Here is a 21452-nt window from a genome sequence, read left to right as displayed (position 1 = left end):
ATATACAAAACTATATATATGTGTGTATGTATATATATATACACACACACACATATATATATATATATATATATATATATATAAATAAGTTTTTCTGTATGTAAAATATTCTTTTATTTTTGCAAATTGCTGGTTGAAAATCCACATGTTGAGCAGCAGCTTCTAGGGGGGGTTGTTCAAGTGATGCAGGTGCCTGTTCTTTTGACTAATTAAAATCTATTTTTTCCTTGTATTTGTTGTTTGTCACATATCTGTGACATAAACCATGTCCAGGGTGTGGGGAGGAAGTTTTGCTGCTCCTCTTCCATAGATGTGAAAACCACTGAGAACCATGCTGGAAGTTCTTGTATAAAATTGTAAATGCACACCACGTTACAAGAAAAGAAAGACTCCCCTCTTCCTGAAAAAGCTTTAATTGATAGTGGAGAGTTTATCTGACTTTGTGCACAGTATCCATTTTCTTTTGGAGTTTTTGCAATGTCTTTATTTGGATACTTTCAAGAACAGTGAGGAGGAATTCTCTCTAAGGAGGGTTTCCCATGGTGCACTGATGAAGGACTCTGTGGTTACTGGAGGTTGGTTCCTGCTTTCTGTAGGAATTGAAACCTTCAGGCTGAGAATGCAATGGGACAAAAATGGTTTTTTTAAACTGCTTTAGGGGTGTAATTCCTGTCCCCAGGTCAGTGACAGCAGTTGCTGTGTGCTGCTCCAGGGCTGAGGGAGCTTTCCTCCCCATTTGTCCCAGAACCCTGCACACACACTGTGATGTTTACACCTCCTTTTTCCTCTGAAGAATTAAGTCAAAAGTTCAAAGGTTTCCAGAGTTGACTCTGCCATTTATTGCAGCTCTGGGCTCGGTGGAGGATGTGGATGCTTGCAGGGTCAGAGGGTAAATCAGCTTATGCTCAATACAGCTTATCCACCCTCTGGAGATCACAGCAGCATTTACATGTCTGAGACTGGTGCTGCTGACGGTGCTGCTGACCTGAAAGCAGCTCCCTGGGCAGGAGCAGTGAGAGGAGCCCTAAATCCAGCCCTCAGCTGCTCTCTGGTCTTGGTGGAGCTGCTCCATCCGCAGCCGTGGTCTTGTCATGAGCAGAACTGCCAGCAAAACCCAGCCTTTGCATTGTGCTGATGAATGAGGAGCTCAGCTCCGTCAGGCTGTTGGGTTTCAGGACTTTGCAGACAACCACAAGTTCCTCAGTGAGACAGATCTTGCTGTCCTTGTCTGGGGAAGTCTTGGGGAAGTGTTGGGACTTGCCCAGACTGGGAATCTGCAAACCCTGATTGCCTTCACTGTGTTGTCTCTTGAATCAGAGCACGTCCCAGTGCCCAGCCAGAATCACCTCCCCACATCCATCCTCTTCTTCTGGATTCCTCAAGCTCCTTGCTTGAAGAAAACCAAGTTTCTTTGATGTTCCCCCCCTGGATGGGGTTGGGGAGAGATTTAAAGATCCTGGGTGGATCTTGCAGCACATGGATGGTGTTGGGGAGAGATTGAAAGATCCTGGGTGGATCTTGAACCCTTGGATCCTGGATCTTGCAGCACATGGATGGTGTTGGAGAGATATTGCAAGATCCTGGGTGGATCTTTAGCACTTGGATCCTGGATCTTGCAGCACTGCTGAGTATTTTTGTTGCCACAGTGTGGTGCCATGACACCACGTGTGTATTCCCCAACTAGGCCACGCTCCTGCACACCAGGAATCCTCCACAGAATCATTCCAAAATTGAACAGCTCGCTGGGTTTCAGCAACTTTAACACAGAGATTCCCTCCTAATCACTCCAAATGAGTTGTCCCATGATCCAGTTTTCCTGATTTGCACTTCTTTTCCCCTCAGGGGGTGAGGGTAAGACCGGCCGCGTGGTCGATATCCGCGGCTGGGACGTGGAGACCGGCCGCAGCGTCGCCAGCGTCACCTGGGCAGATGGCACCACCAACGTCTACAGGGTGGGCCACAAGGGAAAAGTGGACCTCAAATGTACTGTGGAGGCTTCTGGGGGCTTCTACTACAAGGAGCACCTCCCAAAATTAGGTGGGTGAAGTCTTCGTTGAGAAGTTGTGATTCACACGGCCGTTGGCGCTGAAGCCATTTTTTGTTTGGAAGACACAAAACCACCTCCTGGTTTTCTAAAGTTCCCACATAATGAGCATTATTTGAGAGAATTTGGTTTGTGTGTGAACATACTGCTTGATCTCAGAACGGTTCATGAAATAGTTTGGACTTTTAGTGTTAAAATCATCGGAATACCCACAATTCTATCCCAAGGAATACAACCTCTGCTGGAAACGCAGGAAATTCCCACTCTGCTACAGAGAACCCAACTTTTCTCACTTTTGTTACATTTGTCAATCCAAAGCTTTTCACTCTTCAGGCAAGCTTGTTGTTCGCTGTGCTTTTAGAAAGCAAACACTCTCCTGGTGGAGCCAAAAGTGGGAACGTGACCAAAGGGAGACTCTGGAGAATGGAACAGCCAAAAATTATAAAAAATTATGGGAAAAGGGGATGTCTGTACTGGCAACTTGCTGGAATCCCCCTTTCCTCTTAAGTCCAAGGAAACTCCTTGTGCTTTTGGATTTGAAGCTTTTTTTCCACCCAGGTGTAATTTAGCTGTGGGGTTGGTTTTCTTTTAATGAGATGCAGGGACATCTTTGGCTCCCCTGAAGGAAAACAGAGGGGTCTGTTCTGGTGTTTGCAGCAACAAAATCAGGGTTTTTATCAGGCAAAACTTTTCAGGAAGATTTTTACCAGTCCTTCTCAAACTTTTCTCTCCCTGGGCACCTTGGCAAGAGCATGAGGGGAGGGAAAGGTTGGATGAGGAGATTAATTCCAGGGGTATGGATGCATGGGATGAGTGGGAGGGTAAGGAACTCCTCAGAGTGAATTCTGTGCCTGCCTGTGGGGGGGAAGAACTAATTTTGGGTGCTGTGTGGGCATGTCTGAACAGCAGTTGTGGGTGAGTGGATTGCTAAGAACAGCTCCTGGTGTCTGCCAGGGCCTGAGAGGCATTCCCTGCTCTGCAGAGGCACAAAATGGCTCTTGTTAGAGCTGCTTATGGATTATTAATATAAAATTGGAAATCGTAAAATATAATTTTAATATAATGTAATTATTAATATAATTAGAGATAAATGCTGCTGATTTCTCTGCTGTCCTGTAGAGTGTATAGAGCATGAAAAGGGATTTGCACCATTCTGCCCCAAATTAATGTTAATTTTCAGCCCTTGTAAGGAAGCCAGTGTGGCACCCAGGGTGTGTGACTGCACCCTGCATGCCTGTGGGTGCTGTCCTTGCTGTCCCCAGGGAAACCAGCTGAGCTGCAGAGGAAGGAGAGCACTGACAGGCATCCCTTCCAGCACGGGGACAAGGTGAAGTGCCTGCTGGACATCGACATCCTGCGGGAGATGCAGGAGGGCCACGGGGGCTGGAATCCCAAAATGGCTGAGGTAAGTCCTTGGGTTCTCCCTGGGTACAATTCCAGCCTCTGCCTCCTTCTGCACTGCTCAGGAAGTTACCAGAACATCTTTGTGTGACCTTAGAGCTGAAGTGAATCACAAATGCAGATTTTTTTAGTGATAACTCTGACTCCAGTTTGGGCTCTGTTGGATGAGAAGGGCCTTGTAGATATTTACAGGAATTTAGGACTTGAAACATGTTGGGATTAACAGGAAAATGCAGAATTTAGGATTGGGAAATGATGGAATTAAAGGGAAAATCCAGAAATTCGGACTGGGAAATCTGGGATTAACAGGAAAATACGGAATTTAAGATTCACAGGGATTTAGGACTTGGAATGTTGGGATTAACAGGAAAATGCAGAATTTAGGATTGGGAAATGATGGAATTAAAGGGAAAATCCAGAAATTCGGACTGGGAAATCTGGGATTAACAGGAAAATACGGAATTTAAGATTCACAGGGATTTAGGACTTGGAAATGCTTGGGTTAATAGGAAAATCCAGAATTTAGGACTCACAGGAATTTAGGACTTGGAAATGCTTGGATTAATAGGAAAATCCAGAATTTAGGACTCACAGGAATTTAGGACTTGAAAATGTTGGGATTAACAGGAAAATGCAGAATTTAGGATTGGGAAATGATGGAATTAAAGGGAAAATCCAGAGTTTAGGACTGGGAAATGCTGGGCTTAGTAGGAAGCTACAGAAGGTAGATTTGGGAGCAGTGTGGATGGGAAATGCTGGGTGGTTTAGCCTTAGACACCTTCTTTCCCCACTATTAAACAAGGTGATTTATCGAGGGGCTTTCCCCTCTTTTATTTTGTGCCCAAAGTTCATTGGGCAGACAGGGACCGTGCACAGGATCACGGACAGAGGGGACGTGAGGGTCCAGTTCAACCCTGAGACCCGCTGGACTTTCCACCCTGGAGCCCTGACCAAGGTAGGTGCTGGGAATGCTGCAGGGAGGTCACTGACCCTGCTGGGTTAGGGCTCAGTGTGTCCCCAGAGGTGCTGAAGGGACACCCTGCTCTTCTAAACACAATTGTCCTGTTTTTTGAACTTTTGCAAAGTCCTGAAGGTAAACTGCATTTCTTAATTTCAGCTTCCAGTCCCTCATCCTTCTGCGGCTGCCTTGCCCTTGTGATGAACCTTTTCCCCACATAATTTCCCTTTGTTTTTTTTTTTTTGTCCTTCCTTGTTTTGTGTCTTCATCTTGTTATTTTTTGCAGCTCTGTTTCACTTGTCTTTGGTTTCTTCTGAAACTTTAATCCAGCCCTTCTAATTTTGTGGCTGTATTTCTAAAGCTCGCAGCTCTGGCCTTCCCCAGAGGTTTGAGGACTTTGAGAAGTGGATAATTAGAGATAATTAGGTGTAGAAGAAGCTGCTGGAAGACCACAAAATTCTGACCTGAGCAAGGTCACAATGCTAAAAACTCCCAACACCAGTGGAAAATGCAGTGTCAGACTGTTTTGCACAAAATCAGTCTGCTCTGAAAAGTGTGTTTTGACACTGCTCCCTTCCTAGCTCAGTGAGCAGAGGGAGCATCTGGCAAATTCCCAGCACAGATAAACCCTGCTTTCCCTTTTCTGTTTAAAATAACAAACATTTAACTTCCTTATTAGATTGAATTAAAATCTCCAGTGCCCAGCCAGGTGTAGCGAGGAGATGGACCAAGAAAACTTCCATGCTTTATCTGGTATTAATAATAAACCATTTGGAGCAAAAGAAGTTAGGAAACTGCCTGTTCCAAATTATTTCCCTACTTAAATGTGTACTTGGCTTAAAAAAGAATTGGGCTGTGTTAATTTTCTTGGTAGCTGCATTTATGTTTTGCCATGCTGTTTTTTGACTCAGTGGGTGTCTTGTTTGTTGGGATTTTGGGACTGGGGTGGTGCGGGCTGATCACTATTAATTTTTTGTCTCTGTCTGTGTGTGGCTTCATCCCCCAAAAGCTTATGACTTTCTTTTTCTTGTAGCTCAACACCTTTTGGGTTGGTGATGTGGTCCGGGTGATAGATGATATGGAAACAGTGAAGCGGTTCCAACCTGGTCATGGGGAGTGGACAGATGAGATGGCACCTGTGAGTGCGCGCCAGTTCCAGTTCCAGGACAGTCCAGTAACCTCCTGAGCTCCCCCAAGCCCTCAGCACTTAGACATGGGCTTGTACCCCCCCAGAATTCCTGCTGGGAAGTCCCTGCCCAGCCCCTGCTGCTGGTGGCTCTCGGTGACGCCGTCGTGCCCGCGGCACTGAACGGGACAAGGGGGAATCCAGCAAAAAAGGATTTGGCTGCCACCAACTCGTGGGAGAGGTTTCCATCATCAAATTCCTCTTATGCCCTCCCTGACTCTCTGCAATGAGGCAGGGAGGTGGAAAAATCAGCCCAGCATGGCTAAAAAGTGGGGTGCAGGTTCCTCCAGGAGCAGTTAAAGCCCAGAGGAAACCGTCCCCAGTCCCAGCTTGATCAGTTCTTGTCAGCACCTTCCTCCCCAGCCTTTCCCAGTGTGGCTGGGAAAACCCTTCCATGGCAAACCAGTGAGACAGAAACTGGTGAGAACCCTCTGGTGTCCTCGAAGTGGGAGCTGTCTGTGAGTGTGTCATTGTCCAGTGCTTCTTTTCACACAGCAGGAGCTGCAGCTTTACGAAAAAATAAACCCAAAAAAAAAAAAACCAAAAAACCCTGGCTTTGGGTCTGGGAACTTGTGGTGGAGAAAAAAAAAAAATCCTTTTTTTTTTCCTTCCAGACCCTGGGGCACATTGGGAAGGTGATCAAGGTCTATGGGGATGGAGATCTGCGAGTGTCAGTGGGGGGACAGTCCTGGACCTTCAACCCTGCCTGCCTGACAGCCTACCAGAGGGAGGAGGAGGCCAACCTGATGACCACAGACAGTGCCAAGGAGTCCAAAAGTGAGGGACAAACCTGCTCCTCCCAGGGCTGGGAGATCTTTGTTCCAGCTCTTTGGGTGGTGGCAAAATCCAGGTGTTCTTCCCTGGATGAAGAACTGAAGTTTGGCTGTGCTTTGCTGGGCAAACCAAGCTGGGCCGTAGGAGAATGCAGGATTTAGGGCTTGGAAATGCTGGGATTAATGGGGAAATACAGGATTTATGGCTGGGAAATGCTGGGATTAATGGAGAAATGTAGGATTTAGGACTTGGAAATGATGGGATTACTAGGAAAATGCAGAATTCAGGACTCACTGGAATTTAGGTGTGGGAAATGCTGGGATGAACAGGAAAATGCAGGATTTAGTACTTGGAAATGATGGGATTGACAGGAAAATGCAGAATTGAGGACTCACTGGAATTTAGGACTGGGAAATGGTGGGATTAATGGGGAAATGCAGGATTTAGGACTTGGAAATGCTGAGCTTAATGGGAAAATGCAGAATTTAGGACTTGGAGATGCTGGGATTAATGGGAAAAATACAGAATAAAACCCAGCTGTGCCTTACTGGGTAAGCAAAACTGGTTTTGACAGGAAAATAAAGACTTTAGGACTTGGAAATGCTGGGCTTAACAGGAAAATACAGAATTTAGGGCTCAGAATTGCTAAGCACAGTTCTGCCCTAGGTTCAGTATTTGCCTCGTTCCTGTTGTGTCTCAGTTCCCTGTTCCATCCTGTTTCCTGCACAAGGACACTGATTCTTGTGAAATATTCCCAGGTCTGTGCATGGAACTGTTGTGAAATCCACAATTGTTTTGCCTAATCTGCCCTGAAATCGAGTTTGGGACCACATGGTGCATGGAGGGGATTTTTTTTGTGCTTTGCACATCTGCTCAGAATTTTTTTTTGTGGCCTGACCATCTTTATTTCCTCTGAGTGTCAGGATCATGTGGGAGGGAGCACAGACTTGCCAGGATTTTTGTTTGTTTTCCTGATTCAGATGGATCTGGAGCTGTTTGCTCAAGTCAGACTTGAGGCAGAACTTGCAAAATTTTTTTGACTTTGCACTGCTGGGGAGCTGTGACACCTGTGTCCCCTCAAACACTGAGAGATGTGGGGTGACAGGTGCATTTCTGTCTCTTTTTCAGGTACTTTGGTGACTGTCCTGGAGAAGCTGCTGTCCCAGAGGACAGAGTCAGAGCATGCAGGGTGCCTGGTCATTTGTGCAGCCCTCAACAACGCAGCTAAAATCCGGGAGCTCCTCCAGAAATACCCAGACAAGGCAAGTTTGGAAGACAAAAATGTTATTTTTCCTTTGTTTCTGCTCTTTCAAACATCATCATAAAATTCTGTAGTCAAGCAGGGAAAAGAATGTGAGGACAACAATAGATGTGTCAGGCTTGGTGGTATCTCCTAACAGCTGGAATATTTATTTTGCTGCAATTTCTGCAAGGATTGCAATTGCTGCAAGGATTAAATTCACAAGTTAAATGTGTATATTTTATGCCTCTATTTTGTGGCAGTAAATCTGAACTAAAATCCTTACAGCACCTTTCCCAAGCTGGCTTTTCCCAAATTTCCTGTGTGGCCACTGCAGCTGTAGAATGAGAGGGAGAGGGGTTTATCTATAGGAAAACAAGAGCAGAAATCAGAAAATCTGTTGGAAAAGAAAGGCAGGGCTTGTGTCTGGCTGTGCCTGTCCTTAGAGGACCTTGTAAAATCACATTGTTGGAATCAGGAGGGGAGAAAAGCTGCCCAGATCTGTGCAGTGTCTTATCTCATGTCTGACTGGAGCAGGGAGCTGGGCTGGACAATTCCTGTGCTTGCAGAGTGCCAAACTGTCAGGATCACATCTCCTGAAACCTCCTGCAGGGAGGGGCTCAGGGTTTAGATACAGGGCAAAAAAAAAAAGAAAAAAAACCCCCAAAGTTTCAGTAGTGTGTCCTTGGAAACCATGAGTAACAAAAAGGTTTTGTTGGGGGTGTGGTTGTGGGGCTGTGACCCAGGATCAGCTCTGAAGAAGTTGATTTAGTGGTTGTCTGGTATTTATTATGCTTCATTATTTATAAACTTAAATTTAAGTTTATAAATAAACTTCTGAGGGTGGGAAGGAGACACAAATACTTGCAATTCTCAGATTGATCCCAAATAGGAAAGTCTCAAGAGTAAGGAATCCATGATACGATCAGTTATTTTTATTAGACTTCTATTTCTACTCTAATATATATATATGTAAATAAATTAGCTGTTTCTATTAGAGACTTACAGAGAGATCAGGCTGGATTTGAGGCTGACTTAGAGCAAGTTGGAATTGCTTGGCAGGGTTTTTCCAGCTTATCAGCCTGGTGTCAATGGAAGAACAGCAGTGACCTCTAATTCCTCTTTGCCCAAAGGACTCACCCATCATTTTGAGCCTGTCCAGGGAAGTGCTGCCTCTCCTGTGCTCTGACTGCTGCAGGGATAAAACCTTCATTATTAACTTGTTCTCCTTGCCAATCTGCTGAGGTTTTGTGCCTCTTTCTCCTCTCCTTAGCCTCCACTGCTTTCAGAAGCTGCTTTGCCTTTTTTTTTTTTACCTCTTGTGCCTTTAACTCTCCAAAACTCTCACTGCAGCACTTGAGCCCTGAGGTGTCCCCTGCAGCCACTGCACCCACTGAAGTACCTGCAGCAGCACAGCACAGCAGGGACCTGGCAGCTCCAGAGCCTTATGCAAAGCTGATTTGATTTCCTCACACATTTCCCCTTGGGAAGGGAATTGTTGGCAGAGGTATCAAGGAGCGTCGTGCTCTCAGGCACTGAGTGATTTGGCAGCAGGGCTTTGCAATTACAGAGCTCCAGCTCTGTTCTCTCACTTCTCCCCTCTTGACTAAACATGCTGCCCCCTTCCCCTTCCAGAATGTTCTGGGACAAGCTCAGCTGGGAGCCAGCAGGGGAGCCAGCAGGGCACGCACCCCGTGGGATTTCTGGGCTGTTCCCACCCTGCTCCAGGCACAGAACGAGCTCATCCCTGATTTTCTGTGTCTCTGCCCTTCCCAAAGGTGGATGCCAAGAACCAGGGCAGGACTGCCCTGCAGATTGCCTCTTACCAGGGGCACCTGGAGGTGGTGAAGGCTCTGCTGCAGGCACACGCCAACGTCGACCTGCGTGACGACGAGGGGGACACGGCGCTGCACTACGCAGCCTTTGGGTAGGACACCTCCCCTCCTGCTGATGGAAATAATAGCAATAATCCCAACCCTAACAACAAAAAAAAACCCCAAACAGAACAACAAAAAAAACCCCAACCAGACACAAAACAAAATAAAACAAAACCACCCCAGTTTTTTTAACACTGAGGGGAAGCGGAGTGGGGCTGAGAGGATACAAAACCTGATTTCTGTTGCTTTGCAAAGAGAAAGAATTGACTGGAATGACTCAAATCTGGGTTTTTTCCTTGCTTTAAACCAGAAACCAAGCTGAAGTTGCCCGTGTGCTGCTGGCCAAGGGGGCCAGTGCAGACCTGCTGAACAATGCCAAGTGCACAGCCCTGTACGTCGCTGTCAGCCAAGGCTTCACCGAGGTGGTGAGAGCCCTCTGTGAGCTCAACTGTGATGTCAACCTCCCAGTAAGTTTGGCATTACTGCAGGCATTTGGGCCAGGGAGGTGTTGGAGGATTTTTTTGGGTTTTTTTTTGAGGTGGGGAGGTGCTTCTTTGTGAGAAAAGTTTGATTTACATCCTCGAGGGGAGCTTAGATGAATGTAAAAATACAATACACAGACATTAAGCAGAAAAAACCATAAACTTATGTTTCTGTAGTTGTAAGTAAAAATATATCAAGAAGCTGTATTGATAAAATAGTGAAAAGTTTATAAAGTAAAAGTGTAGTTACATAAAATAAGGTAAGAATTTAGAAGTTATGATAGAAACATATATACAGACATGAGACAGAAACCCATTAGACAAAAGTATCCACAGTGCAACAAAATTAAGTTAGAAAAACAAAATAAACCTTGTAACAACTATCTATTAGCTTAAAAAATTATAAATTATCTTATAACAAAGAACTTGTGACTACTCTTAAGCTATAGCCAACTGCTTACTCCTTTAAAATTTCACAATCTCTGATACTAATGTTTATCTAAACAATAAATTGTTCTTAGCCCAAAAATAGTCCCATCCCTTCATTCTTAACAACAATAATAATACTTCTTTACGTCTTACACCATCTGTGGCTTTGTAGAATTCAAATTTGTCCTCTGAAGAGGCACTAGGAAATATTCCTGAATTTCAGTACCCTGAAATTCCAGCTTTGAGTCTGCCCCTTCTTCATCACATCAGCATTTTCTGCTCTGCTCAGGCTTCCAGGGAGAGCTGGGCTGCTGTTCCTGTGTGTTGTGGCCACACTCCTGTTCCCAAAACCAAGATTTTTTAACGTTTTTAAGGCCAGGCAGTGATGGTGACTTGGACCCAGCCCATTTTTAGGGTTTATTGTGTGCTGGTGGGGCTGTTTTCTGCTGGGTCATCCCTCAGAGCTGCTCAGGAGTTCCAGCAGCTCCCAGTGGGTTTCCTGGGGCTTTCTGAGGTTGGTAACCTGGGTTTGCTTTGGTCTCCATGTGTAGGATTCCCGGGGAGACACCCCCCTGCACTATGCTATCACCATGGACTACAAAGTCGTGATTGAGATTCTCACTGAAGTTCCCAACATCGATTTCACTGTCCAGAACTGTCAAGGCTTCAACCTGCTCCACTATTCTGCCCTGAAAGGCAACAAGCTGTAAGTCACCTTTCTTTTTTTTTCCTTTTTTATGCCTTTAGCAGGTGTTAATTTGTGCTGGCTGGCTGAGGAGGTGGCAAATGAGGTTCTGGATAGTTGGTTAAACATTTCTTGGGTTTGGATAAGCTCCTTCAGGCCTTCACAGGAAACTCCTGTCTGCTTTCCCCATCTCATCTTTCTCATGCTTCCCTAGGCTGGGAATCTCACTGTTTCTGAACAGTCTCAGATATTTGGGTCTTAGAAAGCCTGGGAGCCTCTGGAACTCTTCCAAAGATAAATCTCCTCATTATTTTCAAAGCAATGTGGCTTTTCCCTGCTTTATTAAAGATAACGGAGGGCTTTTGTTGTATTCTTGTAATTCTGTGTGTTTGAGGGACTGCTCTTCATTGCTGGTGTCAGCACCACCTGGTAAAACATGGACATGGATAACTCCTGACAGGAGAGGCAGAAATTCAATTCTTCCATCTTTAATAACCTCTCCAACTCTGCAGAGCCATAAAAAAGATTCTGGCCAGGGCTCGACAGCTGGTGGACTCCAAAAAGGAAGATGGATTCACTGCCCTGCACCTTGCTGCTCTCAACAACCACTTGGAAGTGGCTGAAATTCTCATCAAAGAGGTAAGAAATAACTCAAAACCAACATCAAGGAAAAGTTTTTCAAACACCTCTCAGCTGGCCCATCCCTGGGTCAGGAAATGTATTGTTGTCTGACAAATTGGTGCTTCTGTGAGGAGCAGATAACTCAGCTAAACTCAACAAAGGTGGAGTGGGATTTGGGAGCTGCCAGGCCCCACACTCTGAGCTCTGCAGCCAAGCTCAGCAGCCCCATCTCCCCGTGCTGCAATTCCTGCTTTTCCAGGCTCCCACAAGGGGTAATTTAGATGATTGACTGTAAAGCATCTTCAACATGGTCTAACTAAAACTGATAAGGCAAAAAACACTTACAGTGTATTGTAATTAGGAAATAGTTAAGTCCTGATTGTGATGAGTGAATTACAACGTCTGTATTGTGTCACCCTTCTCATGAGACTGAAAATGGAATAAAAGTTTTTCAGACACCTCTCAGGTGGCCCATCCCTGGGACAGAACAGGGTGTTATTGTCTGACAAATCAGTGTGAGGAGCAGACAGCTTGGCTAAACTCAACAAAGGTGGAGTGGGATTTGGGAGCTGCCAGGCCCCACACTCTGAGCTCTGCAGCCAAGCTCAGCAGCCCCATCTCCCCATGGTGCAATTCCTGCTTTTTCCAGGCTCCCACAAGGGGTGATTTTACTTTATGGACTTGAAAGCATCTACAGCATGGCCTAACTAAAACTGATAAGCCAAGAAACACTTACAGTGTATTGTAATTAGAAAATAGTTAACTCCTGATTGTGACAAGTGAATTATAACGTCTGTATTGTGTCACCCTTCACACGAGACTGAAAATTGAATAAAAGTTTTTAAAACACCATCTCTGGGTCAGGAAATGGGTCTTGTCCGACAAATTGGTGCTTCTGTGAGGAGCAGATAGCTGAACTCAACAAAGGTGGAGTGGGATTTGGGAGCTGCCAGGCCCCACACTCAGCTCTGCAGCCAAGCTCAGACTCAGCTCATCCCGTGCTGCAATTCCTGCTTTGGCAGGGTCGCTGCGACGTGAACGTGAAGAACAGCAGGAAGCAGAGCCCGCTGCACCTGGCCGTGATCCAGGGCCACGTGGGCATGCTGCAGCTGCTGGTGAGCCAGGGCAGCGACGTCAATGCTGAGGATGAGGATGGTGACACCGCCATGCACATCGCCCTGGAGCGCCAGCAGCTCATGGCCCTGGCCCTGGAGAAGAGGGACGGGGACATGGGAGCCACCCTCCTGGCCAAGGTGAGCAGAGTACCAGAACGTGGGGGTTTGGGGATTTTTGTGGGTAAAACAGCACAGAATGTGGTGGTTTAGTGATTTTTGTGTGATCTTAGTGTATTATAGATATATGTGTATATATATATAATCTATGTTATATATATATATATATTATATAATATATAATATATAATATATAATATATATTATATATTATATGTTATTACATTATAGGTTATATTATACGTTAATGATTTTAATGTTTATTATTAAATTTCATATTATTTATTTTATTTTATTTTTCTTCTTTTATCTTTATTTAATTTTTATTCTTATTTTATTTATTATTGTTGTTATTATTATTTAATTATATTTTGTTATTTTCTTATTTACCATTATGAATCTATTATTATCCTTATTATTATGAATCTATAATAGTAATAATAATAAAACTGTTGTTGTTGTTACTATTATTATTATTATTATTATTATTATTATTATGTTATTATTATTTACTGTTATGCTTGAAATTATTAGGATAAGTGCAACCACCCATTCCCCTTTTTTAGCACTGCTCCTTCATCCTGCTCCTTACCAAACCCCCAGGAGATGATGGCTCAGGTGCAGGGCCAAAGTCCTCAGGAGGATCTGTGCCTGTCCCTCCCAGCATTATTGACAGTCACACCATCTCTGAGTGCTGTAAATTCCTTCCCATCTAATTTTACTTGCCCTGCCTGACCCACTCTGGCTGGTTGAGTCAGTGGAATATGTGACTTGACTTTGAATTATTTGGGATGATGCACATCAGAGTCTGGCTCTTGAAATAGCTGTCACCCTGCAGCAGCTGCTCAGCAGCTCTGTGGGGCCTCCAGCTTCTTCCTTTGAGAGAAATTCGTGCCCATTTCTCTGATTTGTAGGGATAATCACCAGGTAGGGTCACTCTGAGGCACTCCTGGCCCTGCAGTGTAAAATTTGAACCCATTATTTACAAAAAGAATCTTTGTGTGCTTTCAAAAAGTTGCACTTCCAAGTTTGAAGCACGAGGTTTAAGACTTTATTTAGATTTTGATGCAGATCAGAAGCTTGGGGAGTATATTTCAGAGTGTTTTTCTCAATTTCTTTTAGCTGCAGGCTTCTGGCTTGCTGGGAAATGTGGAGCTGAACGTTGGGACTGCCATTGCCTGCTACTTAGCACAAGAAGGAGCAGATATTAATTATGCAAATCATCGGGGAAAGTCTCCTTTGGACCTCATCACAGATGGAAGGATTGTCCAGATTGTCAAAGACTTCTCACAGAAATTCAGGTGAGCCTCGGGAAACCCTTGGAAATCAGAGAATCCCCCAGCCCTGGTGTCTCTGCAACTGCTGCAGGAGGGACGGAGAATCCCTGAGACCCTCTAGAGCTGCTCCAGGAGGGATGGAGAATCCCTGAGACCCTCTAGAGCTGCTCCAGGAGGGATGGAGAATCCCTGAGACCCTCTAGAGCTGCTCATGGGGGGATGGAGAATCCCTGAGACCCTCAGGATGTCACCCTGAGCGTGTCCTGTTTGTTCTGGAGTGTGGAGGGCTGAAGTGAGGCTGTGTGCTGAGTTTGGAAGGGTTGGGAAAAGCAGATTAACAGATGAGGCTCTGTGCAAACCCTTGGCAATCTGAGGAGCCTCTGAGGCCACTGAGAACAACTTTGCAGAGCAGTCCTGGGTTCTGTTTTACTTCCATTTGATCCTCACTCACAGATATTTAAAAAGAGTACTGCAAAAGTGGGCACCAAAACCCCCAGGATTTATTCCAGGGCGCTAGATAAACACTTGTTTTGAAGCTGATAAGAGAAATACCTGAGAAAATGCCAGAGGGAGAGTATGGCAAGTCAGAGCTGGCTTTATCTGGGACTCTGAGCAGCATTTGTTTGGATTTGGGCTTTGCAAACAGGAAAGCAGAGTTCTGTTTGATCTGGGGCACAGAGTCTGTGCTGTTCCTGCTGGAGGAGGAACCCCCAGCAGTGCAAAAGGTGAAAAGTGTCTCTTTAACACCTTCCCCAGGAATTCTGCCAGTGGAATAGGTGTTGGACTGAGGTTTTTTTGCTTAAAAATGTCATTTCTGTCAGGCTGACATTCCTCATTATTATCATTATTATTATTAATTTTTTTATTATTATTGTCCCATTATTATTATTATTATTATTATTATTATTATCTGCTTTCAGCAGATGATTGTGCTGTTATTTTACTGTTACCTCCAAAACAGCAGTTTCAACTTGTGTAAATGGATATAAATTAGAGATCCCTGCTCTTTTCCTTTCTTTTTTGGGCAGAACCATTGAGGATCCCAGCTGAGCTTGTCCCAGCAGGGCAAGGAAGGGTCTCAGGTTTATCTGCCTGAGCCTGTGCTGCCCTGTGGGGTAACCCAGGGATAACCTGTGGGAAATGGATTTGCAGAAAATTCTTAAAACTTAACAGAAAGTTCACATAGTATGTGTGTACATATCTGTATGTAAATCTTGAGGTAAGAAATGATGATTTAGAAATGTTCTAGAATAGGACAGACATTGTTGAGAGAGAAACTGAATTAGAAACAAGTTTTAAAGAATAACTTTAAAAAAAGATTTCCTACTTTAGAGAAAATGTATGTAAATTTTGAGGTTGGAAATTATGATTTAGAAATGTTATAGAACAGGACAGACATTGTTGAGAGAGAAACTGGATTAGAAACAAGTTTTAAAGGATAACTTTACAAAAAAATATTTCATACTTTAGATAGAATGTATGTAAATTTTCAGGTAAGAAATGTTGATTTAGAAACATTATACAATAGGACAGACATTGTTGAGAGAGAAATTGAATTAGAAACAAGTTTTAAAGGATAACTTTACCAAAAAAAATTTCATAGTTTAGAGAAAATGTATGTAAATTTTGAGGTAAGAAATGTTATAGAATAGGACAGACATTATTGAGAGAGAAATTGAATTAGAAACAAGTTTTAGAGGATAACTTTACAAAAAAAAAAAAAGATTTCATACTTTAGAGAAATAGAACAACGAAAGATGAAATAAAAATATTAAAACACCCCTCAGTTACCTCACCTGTGAGTCAGAAAAAGGCTCAGTCTGCCATTACCCACTGCTGAAGGAGCTCGTGGCTCTCATTTCTGACATCTGCAGGGACCAGCAGGTTTCTTCTGAGAGCTCAAGCATCACCTGCAGCCTTCGCCGTGTGCACACCACGCCCAACACCATGACCAACCTCAGTGTGTCCAGCGTGGCAGTGCCCACAGAGTGCCTGGTCTGCTCAGAGCTGGCCTTGCTCATCCATTTCTTCCCATGCCAGCACAGTATTGTGTGTGAAGGTGAGTCCACACTGATTTTTTTTTATTTTTTTTTTCCTCATGGTTTTCTTCCCAGCCTCTCTCTTTGCCCTGTCAGAAATCCAGCCCTGCTCGCACACAGAGCTTTGGTGCTGTTTGTGTCCTGAGGCAACCCCAGCGTGATTTCAGCATCTCAGACAGCCAAAGTTATCTCTGAAAAACACAAAATGTTCTGCCCACCTGCTGCTTGGGACTCCAGGCAGCTTTGTTGGGCCTGGGTAATTCAGAGGGAAAGCCAGTTCTGGCTGTCAGTGCTTTACCCCCCAGAAACCTCCTGAGAAGGATTTCCCTCTCCTCTGGCTCTCCTAACTCTTCATTCTTTGGGATTTCAGCTGATTTAAGGGCAGCCTGCTCAGACTTGCCAGCAAGTTCATCTCACAGGGCACAGAGTGAGTGAGCACAGGGAGTTTGCTCAGAGCTCTGTGACAGAGCTTCGTCCTCTTCCCCCAGAGCTGCAGCAGCTCCAGGGGCTCAGAGCAAGGAGGATTTAAAGTGATGTGTTTGCTGCTGACCTGGGAAAGATTAAATAAAAGAGTAGGGCACAGTTCAGAAAGCAGGTGGTGACCTCATTCCATGCAGGAGCAATCCCTCAGTCACCCAGGGAGGCTCAGGTTGTTCAAGTCTGATCTTCTTGAGTCTGTTGTGGGTTTAATTGTCATCTCTCCTTGTGGCAGAATGCTCCAGGAGGATGAAGAAGTGCATCAAATGTCAAGTGACAATAACCAAAAAGCTGAAACAAGGTATGTCCTGGCTGTCCTGCTGCTCAGGGCTGTGGGGAGGGTCCTCACAGGCTTAGCTTGAGGGGCATCAGTGATTTTCAGTCAAATAAGAGTTCATTTATTTTGGCTTTGTGTGTGTGTGTGTGCCTGTTGCATTATCCACCTTCAGAGAGGAAAAAAAAAAGTGGATTTTAATAGATTTTCTCAGGTGTCTAAGCCAAGCTCAAGCTGCATAGGACAGGACATTTAAGGGAGCTTTACTGGGCCTGGCTTATTTTGTATATTTAAAGCAGTCAGGTTTCACATGGGGTGATTTAACAGTGAAAATTCATGAGGGAGGGAAAATTACACCTTGTGCAAGCCTTGCTCCTCCCCTGGCTGAGAAATCAGTGTCTGTGCAGGGCTGGCATGACCCAGCTATGCAGAAATCTCAGAGCTGGAGTATTTCAATAAAGGTTTTCAGCCCACATTTCTCTCCTGTCCACGTTTCCCAGTGTCAGGAGGAGCTGTGATGTCAGCAGGGCAGCAGCAGGGTTTGCTTTTGCCATGGGGTTGATGCAAGTTGCCACTGAGATCACTCTCAGGGCATGTGAGGATTTAATTGCATGTCCTGCATGTGACTGAGCATTGTGGGCTTTTTTTGGAGTCAGCCTTGTGACTTGATGCCTGGAAAAAAAGCAGGAATCAGTCCCGTGGCACTGGACAGGCACAGCTGGCAGAGCCAGAGCTCCTCTCTGCAACTCCACCCTGCCAAAAATACCACTTCAGACCTGACACTGGACAGCAGCATTTGTCTTTGCTGCAGACTGGCAGCAAAATAATGATGGGAATTCCAAAGAGGGCATTTGCAGGCAGATTTCCAGTGGAGGAGGAACATCAAGGTCTGAAATACCAGCAGGATTTCCCTGGCAGTGATGTCTTCAGTGCTTGTCTTTGACAAGCTCCCTGTCCCCAAGGACTGGGTTTGAAATCACTTCTTGCACCACTGATGTGCAGCTAGTTCCAGAATTAGGAATGGGACATCTGTAGTGAAATAAATCAGTAAATCACAGTGTAAATCAGTGATTCAGGAGCAGAAAATGAGCAGTGGGAGCTGCACTGAGAATATTTACCCAGACTCCCACTGTCCAGGATTTGGGATTCTTTCATTTCAGAGTCAACCAAACATGACTCTTATTTATGTAAAACTCTTCATTTATGGAAATGAAAACTGTAAAACTCAACACAGGTGTTCAGATGGTTTCTTCTGGTTTGACCATGTGTGTCCTGAAAGACACACACAATTTCTCAGACATTTCTTGGGCAGAAATTGGAGTCCCAGGTGTGACCAGGAGGCTGAGAGAACACAGTAAGGATCCCTGTAAGGATTCCCAGATTAGTGGGGCAGAATATCACAACCAACTTTGAATATTTTCACTTGAAGTGAGCAGCATATTCCAGAGCACCAAGGCAGGAATTTCAGACAGGATTTTAAAAAAAAACCCAAACCATGCCAAACAAACACAAAGCACTGAGTGAGTAAAAAAAAAAAAAACAAAACATCACCCCAAGGATTTTTATTTGATCCCTGGCTGAGTGCAGAGAGTGCAGTGTGAGTGGGATGCTGCTGCTGGGAGGGGCAGAAGGAGGAGTTAATGAGTTAATTAAGGCTGATCTCTGCCCACAGACAGCACGGAGGTGGAGTGCAGCCCCAGCTCGGAGTGCACGGAGCAGAGGAAGCTGATGGAGGAGCTGCAGAGCCGCTACCGGCAGATGGAGGAGAGGATCACCTGCCCCATCTGCATCGACGACCAGATCAAGCTGGTGTTCCAGTGCGGGCACGGCTCGTGCCCAGACTGCAGCACGGCGCTGACCGTGTGCCCCATCTGCCGCCAGGCCATCCGCGAGAGGATCCACATCTTCGTCTGAGGGTGCTCCTCCACCCCCATCTGCCTCCAGCACATCCAGGACAGGATCCACAGCTTCCTCTGAGGGTGCTCCTCCTCCCTGTGCCCCATCTGCCCGGGAGAGGATCCACAGCTTCGTCTGAGGGTGCTCCTCCACCCCCATCTGCCTCCAGCACATCCAGGACAGGATCCACAGCTTCCTCTGAGGGTGCTCCTCCTCCCTGTGCCCCATCTGCCCGAGAGAGGATTCACAGCTTCCTCTGAGGGTGCTCCTCCACCCCCATCTGCCTCCAGCACATCCAGGACAGGATCCACAGCTTCCTCTGAGGGTGCTCCTCCACCCCCATCTGCCGCCAGGCCAGCCGAGGGAGGATCCACATCTTGGCTGAGGATGCTCCTCCTCCCTGTGTCCCATCTGCCCACAGAGGATCCACATCTTCTCTGAGGGTGCTCCTCCACCCCCATCTGCCTCCAGGCCATCTTGCAAGAGGATCCACATCTTCAGCTGAGGATGTTCCTCCACCCCCATCTGTCTCCAGGCCATCCAGGAGAGGATCCACAGCTTCCTCTGAGGGTGCTCCTCCTCCCTGTGCCCCATCTGCCTCCAGGCCATCTTGCAAGAGGATCCACATCTTCAGCTGAGGATGTTCCTCCACCCCCATCTGTCTCCAGGCCATCCAGGAGAGGATCCACAGCTTCCTCTGAGGATGCTGCTCCTCCCCTGCCCTGACTGAGTCCCATCTGCCTGGGAGAGGATCCACATCTTCCTCTGAGGATGCTCCTCCCTGGCCCTGACCCCATCTGCTGCCAGGCCATCCAGAAGAGGATCCACATCTTCGAGGATCCACATCTTCATGTGAAGATGCTGCTCCACCCCCATCTGCCTCCAGACCATCCAGGAGAGGATCCATGCTGCTCTTCCCCGTGCCCTGTCTGCCCAGGAGAGGATCCATATCTTCCTCTGAGGATGCTGCTCCTCCCTGTGCCCCATCTGCCCGGGAGAGGATCCACATCTTGGCTGAGGATGCTGCTCCTCCCCGGCCCCAACCCTGCTGTGCTTCCTCCCTCCGCAGGGGTTTGGCTCCCTGGGAAAAGGAGGGAAGCACAGGAGGGATGTGCCAGGGGAGGAGGAAGAGGAGGAGGAGGAGGAGTCCCCTCTGGGGTGTCCCAGGGAAGGGACAGCCCCTCCCTCACCTGTGCTGCTCATCCAGAACCACCACTGGACTGACCATGCTTCAGAGCTGGGCTGGGCAGATCCTGGGGTGTTCCAGAGCTGAGCAGATCCTGGAATGTTCCAGAGCTGAGCAGATCCTGGCATGTTCCAGAGCTGGGCAGATCCTGGGGTGTTCCAGAGCTGAGCAGATCCTGGGGTGTTCCAGAGCTGAGCAGATCCTGGGATGCTCCAGAGCTGAACAGATCCTGGAATGTTCCAGAGCTGAGCAGATCCTGGCATGTTCCAGAGCTGAGCAGATCCTGGGGTGTTCCAGAGCTGAGCAGATCCTGGAATGTTCCAGAGATGAATGGATCCTGGAATGTTCCAGAGATGAACAGATCCTGGGGTGTTCCAGACCTGAGCAGATCCTGGGATGCTCCAGAGCTGAACAGATCCTGGCATGTTCCAGAGCTGAACAGATCCCGGGATGTTCCAGAGCTGAGCAGATCCTGGCATGTTCCAGAGCTGGGCTGGGCAGATCCTGGGATGTTCCAGAGCTGAGCAGATCCCGGGATGCTCCAGAGCTGGGCTGAGCAGATCCTGGAATGTTCCAGAGCTGAGCAGATCCCGGGATGCTCCAGAGCTGGGCTGGGCAGATCCTGGGGTGTTCCAGAGGCATCCAGGAGAGCTCCCAGCTCCCGAGGAGGTCCAGGACCAGCTGTGCCAGGTGCCAGGGACAGCCAGGGACAGGGAGGGATGTCCCCAAGCCCCTGTGCACCCTGGGGCTCAGCAGCCCAGCTGGATGTCAGGAGTCCTAAAGACAGAGCGTGTGCCTTAGAGAAAAAGTAGTGAACACTGATTGGAGAAAATCTGTTAAAACAAATATTTCTGACCTCTAAGTGACACTCTTCTTCTTCTTCCATATTTTATTTTATTTTTTTGGCAGAGCCGTGTGTTCAGAGACTCCTGAGCTTTCTATCCATAATGCCAAAGGCAGGTGTTAAATACTCCAATCAAAGTGTAAAGAAAATAAATAGTAATAATTAAGATACGAGGGGGAGGAGAAAAAAAAAACAAAAGGGATTTCATTTTTGTTTCTTTGTTTTGCAGCAAAACTTAATAAAATAAAAATATATATTTTCCTGAGCATTAAAAATGAATGTACAAACAGTAGCTGTATTGTTTTCCAGCTGAGTGGAGAATTATTACCACTCAGTCATCCTGTAAAGTAAATTTTGGTGGAAGTGTGGCTGTTTGTCTGGGCTCTGGTGATACAGTGGTGCCCAAACCTCCTGTTTGTTACATATTGGAAGCAATATTTAAACAAACAAAGCAAAACAAAAATTCCAGTGTTCCTCTGCTCCCTTTGTTCCTTAGCAAAGAGGTGGCAGATCTTCCCAAGCAATGTGGA

At 46.1% G+C, this 21452-nt stretch overlaps 1 protein-coding gene across 2 annotated transcripts in view; it reads left to right on the top strand.

The window, feature by feature from the left end:
* MIB2 (MIB E3 ubiquitin protein ligase 2) overlaps nt 1-21105 on the top strand; it is a 44899-nt gene extending 23794 nt beyond the window's left edge. Inside the window, exons 5-19 of one of the 2 annotated variants that reach the window (XM_041419599.1) lie at nt 1843-2037; nt 3307-3449; nt 4293-4400; nt 5437-5541; nt 6204-6366; nt 7492-7625; nt 9382-9530; nt 9791-9947; nt 10943-11097; nt 11589-11715; nt 12720-12950; nt 14052-14230; nt 16081-16265; nt 16958-17023; nt 18669-21105. In XM_041419599.1, coding sequence (XP_041275533.1) covers nt 1843-2037; nt 3307-3449; nt 4293-4400; nt 5437-5541; nt 6204-6366; nt 7492-7625; nt 9382-9530; nt 9791-9947; nt 10943-11097; nt 11589-11715; nt 12720-12950; nt 14052-14230; nt 16081-16265; nt 16958-17023; nt 18669-18910 — 2339 coding nt within the window. In that variant the 3' untranslated portion in view covers nt 18911-21105. The remainder of the gene's footprint in view (nt 1-1842; nt 2038-3306; nt 3450-4292; nt 4401-5436; nt 5542-6203; nt 6367-7491; nt 7626-9381; nt 9531-9790; nt 9948-10942; nt 11098-11588; nt 11716-12719; nt 12951-14051; nt 14231-16080; nt 16266-16957; nt 17024-18668) is intronic. The other variant, XM_041419600.1, reaches the window with a different exon arrangement.
* Nucleotides 21106-21452: the final 347 nt, after the last annotated feature.

The sequence above is a fragment of the Onychostruthus taczanowskii genome, unplaced genomic scaffold (assembly GCF_017590055.1).
Source record: "Onychostruthus taczanowskii isolate IOZ18803 unplaced genomic scaffold, ASM1759005v1 scaffold61, whole genome shotgun sequence".
Lineage (NCBI taxonomy): Eukaryota > Metazoa > Chordata > Aves > Passeriformes > Passeridae > Onychostruthus > Onychostruthus taczanowskii.
Note: the sequence above shows the minus strand (reverse complement) of the source record. Positions and strands in the feature narration are given on the sequence as shown.